The sequence below is a fragment of the Schistocerca gregaria genome, chromosome 4 (genome assembly GCF_023897955.1).
Source record: "Schistocerca gregaria isolate iqSchGreg1 chromosome 4, iqSchGreg1.2, whole genome shotgun sequence".
NCBI lineage: Eukaryota > Metazoa > Arthropoda > Insecta > Orthoptera > Acrididae > Schistocerca > Schistocerca gregaria.
Window position 1 is genome coordinate 780,046,487 of NC_064923.1, and position 6,878 is coordinate 780,053,364.

At 48.4% G+C, this 6,878-nt stretch overlaps 1 protein-coding gene across 1 annotated transcript in view; it reads left to right on the forward strand.

Annotated features, from left to right (window-relative positions):
• The window catches only part of LOC126267933 (spidroin-2-like), a 163,233-nt gene extending 158,734 nt beyond the window's left edge, over positions 1-4,499 (forward strand). The window contains exon 5 of the mRNA XM_049973244.1: positions 4,248-4,499. Within this exon, the coding sequence (XP_049829201.1) occupies positions 4,248-4,499 (252 nt within the window). The remainder of the gene's footprint in view (positions 1-4,247) is intronic.
• Positions 4,500-6,878: the final 2,379 nt, after the last annotated feature.

The following is a 6,878-nucleotide window of genomic DNA, read 5'->3' on the forward strand; positions in this document are numbered from 1 at the left end:
TCCTTTGCCTGAGCAACACCAGTTGTGGTGCAGATCGATCTACGCTGCTGCAGCTCCACAGAGCCCTTGTCCAAACACGAATTGACTATGGGAGCGTGGTTTATGGTTCGTCAGCGCCTTTAACATTAAATTTATTCGACCCTGTGCTGCACGGTGGGGTTCGATTCGCGACAGGAGCTTTTAGGACGAGTCCGGTGACCAGCATACTGGTGCAGACTGGAGTCCCTCCACTGCAGATCAGACGTGCGCAACTGCTCGCCAGCTACGCAGCACTCATACGTAGTTCCCCTGAGCATCTGAAAAACTGCCTCCTTTTCCCGCCCGCGGCACTCTATCGCCCACATCGGCGGCCCATATCGGAGCTAACGACTGCGGTTCGCGAGCGGTCCCTTCTTTCCGAACTGGAGTTCTTCCCTTTACCACCTCTACTTGCAGCACGTTCACATACGCCTCCGTGGTGTACACGTAAGCCGCAGCTCCGTCTTGACGTGTGCTGCATGGCCCTAAGGACTGCGTTAACCCCGCCGCTCTCTGCTGTCACTTCCGCTCGATTCTTGAGGTGTTCTGTGGCTCTGAAGTCGTTTGACTCCTCAGTGGCAATTGGTCACGTAGGCTTCGCATATGTTCATGGAGGACATATTGGACAGCATTCCTTACTCGATGGCTGCAGTGTTTTCACTGCAGTGCTGGCGGCCAAATCTCGTGCTCTTCTGTACATCCGCTCATGCCCTGGAAAGTCATTTCTCCTGTGTACTGACTCGTCGGCCAGAGTGGCTGAGCGCTTCCAGGCGCTACAGTCTCGAACCGCACGACCGTTACGGTAGCCGGTTCGAATCCTGCTTCGGGCATGGATGTGTGTGATGTCCTTAGGTTTAAGTACTTATAAGTTCTAGGGGACTGATGACCTCAGCAGTTAAGTCCCATAGTGCTTCGATCCATTTGAACCATTTGTGTACTGACTCATTGAGCAGCCTACAAGCCATCGACCAGCGCTACCCTCGACACCCTCTGGTAACGTCCATTCAGGGGTCCATCTACGCCCTGGAACACTCCCGCCGTTCCGTGGTGTTTACGTGGACCCCAGGACACGTCGGAATCCCCGGCAACGGACTTACCGACAGATTGGCCAAACGGGCGACGAAGAAACCGCCTCTGAAGATAGGCATCTCCAGGGCTGACCAGCGTTTTGTCTTACACCTCAGAGATTACCGGTTTTGGAAGAAGGAATGGCATAACAGCACACACAGCAAACTGCGTGTCAGTAAGGAGACCATGAATGTGTGGAAGTCTTCTATGCAGACCTCTCACAGCTAATCAGTTGTCCTCTGCCGGCTCCGCACTGGCCATACGTGGCTGACGCTTCGTTACCCACTCCGTCGCGATGACGCACCTCTGTGTCGCTGTGGCTCCCAGTTGATAGTCGTCCATCTCTTGTTGGACTGCCCACTTTTAGCCGCTCTGCGGCAGACCTTTAAGTTTCCCAGCACCCTGCCTCCGGTGGTGGGTGACAATGCCTCCAAAGCAGCTTTAGGTTTACGTTTTATCCGCGAGAGTGGGTTTTATACTTCTATGTAGGTTTTAACGCATGTCCCTTGACCCTCAGTGTCCTCCACCCTAGTGCTTTTAGGGTGGAGGTATTAATGTGTTGCAGAATGGCTGACTTTCCCTTTTTATTCTCGTGGTCGGCCAGCCACTGTAATCTGCTTTCGTGTTTTACTCTCCTCTGTTTCTAGCGTTTCTCTGTTGTTTTCTTGTGCTCTTTTGTTCCTTTTAGTGTTCATTGCCTTTCCTTCTTTCTTTTGGCTTTTCCTTTGTTTCTATTTTGTGTTATATGTTCCGTCCGTTTTATTCTCACACTTGTGGCATTGTTTTATTAGGAACAAGGAACCGATGACCTCGTAGTTTGGTCCCTTCTCCTGGCTTTAAACCAACCAACCAACCTGCAATTCGTATGAAAATGTACGAAAATGTATCGCTGACTTGTTTTCTTCAAAAAAAGCACTGTTTTTGGCTATGGCCTGCCGTAAAGATGGGACAAATGTACAGATAACAATGGAGATTATTTTGAATAAAATACTGTTTATCAGTTCCAAAGAACGTATTTGTCTTTATTGCAACCAAATTCTGGTTTCATACCTCTACACCTAATAACCCCACGATGGCATGCCATGAAGGGCAACAAAACCTAGCCTAGTATATCGTTGACGAACCGCCTAAATATAAGGATGACGAAGATGACATCCAAAGGGTTTCTGGTATAAAAGACCGTCGCTGCTAGGTGTCTGACAGTATGATGGGTGATTCTCAGGGTGCCTCCAGACATATCCAGTCACTGAAATTGCGGGCCGCATGTGTCCGGCACCATTGCAAACGTGTTTTAATTGTGCAGAAGTCAATGGTAGTGGAGCAAAGGGCGCTTTGAACCAAAGCCCCGCTCTGTGAGCAGCCAATTAATGGACCTTATGGCCACTAAAGCATTAGTCCCACATTGGGTCAATGACAAAGATGAATACGCGCCCCTGGGTGCCCTCTGACGACTATCCGGTCGTCTCATTATGTCGTCTGTCTCTAGATCGACCGCTTCCTTCTTTAAGACACGTTCGGCTACGTTTCAGCCATTCTTGCCAACAGCACCAAACAGTGGCATCGTTCCTACTCAAATGTCGAGCTATTCGTCAATTACTTCAACTGGCTTCTTTCAGGCCAGCTACACGTCGTCTCTAAAAATGTTCACACCTGCGTAGTCCACATGTTTGTCTGAGTGGCCTAGTTACTGTGCAAACGAGTATACGGAAAGAACTTCGTCAATATTTTATGGCCTGGTATCACCATATCCCCTGTTTAATATCTTCGCCAGCTGCGTGTTGAAAGTGTGTTGCAGTGTCACCCATTCATCCAACGAACGCCGAAGTTTACAGTTTTGCATTTTCTGTCGATACCCGTATGAATACCAGTTTCTGACCAATTTGAGTAACTCCTTGGTACGATTTTTTTCCTTACCGAGGGTTTCTTTTTCTGGGACAGTTTTAATCTTCCCACACTGTAGAGTGAGGAACTTCTGGCACTATTCATAGCTTGTCGATTACTTGGCGAGCCCGCTTGGCAAACGTGGAGATAAAATATAATGTTCTTTCTGATAAACTTCTCCCTGTGACGTTATGATTACATGACTTGCTGTATTTGCCTCAGCTAATGTGACTTCCGCAAGGCGTTCGATAAAGTTTCCCACAGTCGTTTAATGAACAAAGTAAGAGCATATGGACTATCCGACCAATTGTGTGGTTGGATTGAAGAGCTCCTAGATAACAGAACACAGCATGTCATTCTCAATGGAGAGAAGTCTTCCGAAGTAAGTGTGATTTCAGGTGTGCCGCAGGGGAGTGTCGTAGGACCGTTACTATTCACAATATACATAAATGACCTTGTGGATAACATGGAAAGTTCACTGATTCTTTTTTGCGGATGATGCTGTGGTATATCGAGAGGTTGTAAGAATGGAAAATTGTACGAAATGCAGGAGTATCTGCAACGAATTGACGCATGGTGCAGAGAATGGCAATTGACTCTCAATGTATACGAGTGTAATGTGCTGCGAATACATAGAAAGAAAGATCCTTTATCATTTAGCTACAATATAGCAGGTCACAACTGGAAGCAGTTAATTCCATAAATTATCTGATAGTAGGCATTAGATGTGATTTAAAATGGAATGATCATATAAAGTTGATCGTCGCTAAAGCAGATGCCAGATTGAGATTCATTGGAAGAATCCTGAGGAAATGCAATCCGAAAACAGCACGCTTGTTTGCCCACTGCTTGAATACTGCTCAGCAGTGTGGGATCCGTGCCAGATAGGGTTGATAGAAGAGATAGAGAAGATCCAACGGAGAGCAGCGCGCTTCGCTACAGGATCATTTAGCAATCGCGAAAGCGTTACGGAGGTGAGAGACAAACTCCAGTGGAAGTCTTTGCAGGATAGTATCTCGTTACTGTCTTTTGTTGAAGTTTAGAGAACATACCTTCACCGAGGAGTCAAGCAGTATATTGCTCCCTCCTATGTATAACTCTCGAAGAGACCATGAGGATAAAATCAGAGATATTCGAGCCAACACTGAGGCATACCTAAAATCTATTTTTCCACGAACAATACTAGACTGGAATAGAATAGAGGTACTCAAAGTACCCTCCGCCACACACGGTCAGGTAGCTTGCGGAGTATGGATGTAGATGTAGATATTTTTCCTCAGGCTGCTATAGGGAAAAATATTCTTGCTGCAGCTTTGGCCTCTGATGATGTGCAAATGAGTTGTGTTCAAGTTGCTGCGAAGAAAATTGCTATAGTGCCAGCTCTGCCCAACCTGTTGTCGGCCCGCGGTGTTGCTGGCGGCCCAGTTCCAGGACGAGCCGGTTGCGAGATTGACCTCACTTCCGCCAGCATTCTTCCGGATCCTGTTCCGCAGCAGCGGAATGCACGTTCCTTGGTGCGGCGGACGATGTGAATACTGACTCAGGAGGCGTAGAGAGAGGTTCAGAGCACGGTTTCCCACTCACTGTGGCGCTGCGGTGTGTGTGTCATCGGCCCTTCCTCACAGAACATTAGCATAATTCAACAGTGGTCTGTCCAATGAAGGTAGACCGTAATGCCTTGGAGCGGGGAACGAGCAGAGGATGCAGGGCATGGAGTTTTAGTTACTGTAATCGTAAATTCAGCAGATTGTAGCGCAGTCGTTAGGCATTTGTACAGGTTAGTTGATACATTCTTTGCGTGTTCCGCTTGCGTTATCTAGGCACCGACTCGTGTTTCAGTAACTGTTGTTAAACATCGATTAGAATGGACAGGGACTGCGATTGCTGTGTTCGGATGAGGGCTGACTTGGCATCCCTTCGCTCACAGCTGCAATCGGCGCTGACTTCGGTCGCGCAGCTTGAGGCTGTTGCCAATGGGCACCACTGTGGGGAGCCGGACTCGGGTATCACAGGGATGTCAACCTCATCCCGTCTGTCCCCAGATCGGTCTGCCGCTGTGGTTGCCCCGGTTGCTGCCCGCAGTGGGGCTGAGCCCTCGCCTGTGGTTGATTGGGAGGTCGTTCCAAGGCGTGGCAGGCGGCGAAAGGCGTCCCCGGAAGCTGACCAGAAAGCCTCCCCGGTGCGTCTGACAAACCGGTTTCAGGCACTGTCTCTGGCTGAGCCAGATGCAGCTGCCTGCCCTGTTTCAGAGGATCATTCTCAGCCTTCTAGGTCCGGGCAATCGCAGAGGTTGGGCTTACTGGTAGTTGGGAGCTCCAATGTTAGGCGCGTAATGGGGCCCCTTAGGGATATGGCGGCTAAGGAGGGGAAGAAATCCAGTGTGCACTCCGTGTGCATTCCGGGAGGAGTCATTCCTGATGTCGAAAGGGTCCTTCCGGATGCCATGAAGAGCACAGGGTGCAGCCAGCTGCAGGTGGTGGCACATGTCGGCACTAATGACGTGTGTCGCTTTGGATCTGAGGAAATTCTCTCTGGATTCCAGCGGATATCTGATTTGGTGAAGGCTGCCGGTCTTGCTTACGAGATGAAGGCAGAGCTCACCATCTGCAGCATCGTTGACAGAACCGACTGCGGACCTTTGGTGCAGAGCCGGGTGGAGGGTCTGAATCAGAGGCTCAGACGGTTTTGCGACCGTATTGGCTGCAGATTCCTTGACTTGCGCCATAGGGTGGTGGGGTTTCGGGTTCCGCTGAATAGGTCAGGAGTTCACTACACTCAGCTGGCGGCTACACGGGTAGCGGAGGCTGTGTGGCGTGGACTGGGCGGTTTTTTAGGTTAGAAGGCCTCGGGAAAGTGCGGGATGGGCTGCAATGTCAAAGGGTGCTTGGCAATTACAGGACGTGCTTGGATCAAGGAACAGTCGGAATTATAGTTGTAAATTGTTGTAGTTGCGCTGGAAAAGTCCCTGAGCTCCAAGCGCTAATAGAAAGCACAGAAGCTGATATCGTTATAGGTACAGAAAGCTGGCTAAAGCCTGAAATAAGTTCTGCAGAAATTTTTACGAAGTCTCAGACGGTGTTCAGGAAAGATAGATTAGGCAGAATTGGTGGTGGAGTGTTGGTGTCTGTCAGTAGAGGTTTATCTTGTAGTGAAGTCGAAGTAGATACTCTGTGCGAATTGGTGTGGGTGGAGGTTATACTTAACAGCCGAATTAAGTTAATAATTGGCTCCTTCTACCGACCCCCAGACTCCGATGATACAGTTGCGGAACAGTTCAGAGAAAGTTTGAGTCTCGTAACAAATAAATACCCCACTCATACGGTTATAGTTGGTGGGGACTTCAACCTACCCTCGATATGTTGGCAAAAATACTTGTTCAAAACCGGTGGTAGGCACAAAACGTCTTCCGAGATTGTCCTAAATGCATTCTCCGAAAATTATTTAGAGCAGTTAGTCCACGAACCCACGCGAATTGTAAATGGTTGCGAAAACACACTTGACCTCTTGGCCACAAACAATCCAGAGCTGATAGAGAGCATCATGACTGATACAGGGATTAGTGATCACAAGGTCATTGTAGCTAGGCTCAATACCATTTCTTCCAAATCCATCAGAAACAAACGCAAAATAATTTTATTTAAAAAAGCAGATAAAGTACCACTAGAAGCCTTCCTAAAAGACAATTTCCATTCCTTCCGAACTGACTATGCGAATGTAGACGAGATGTGGCTCAAATTCAAAGATATAGTAGCAACAGCAATTGAGATATTCATACCTCATAAATTGGTAAGAGATGGAACGGATCCCCCGTGGTACACAAAAAAGGTCCGAACGCTGTTGCAGAGGCAACGGAAAAAGCATGCGAAGTTCAGAAGAACGCGAAATCCTGAAGATGGGCTAAAATTTACAGA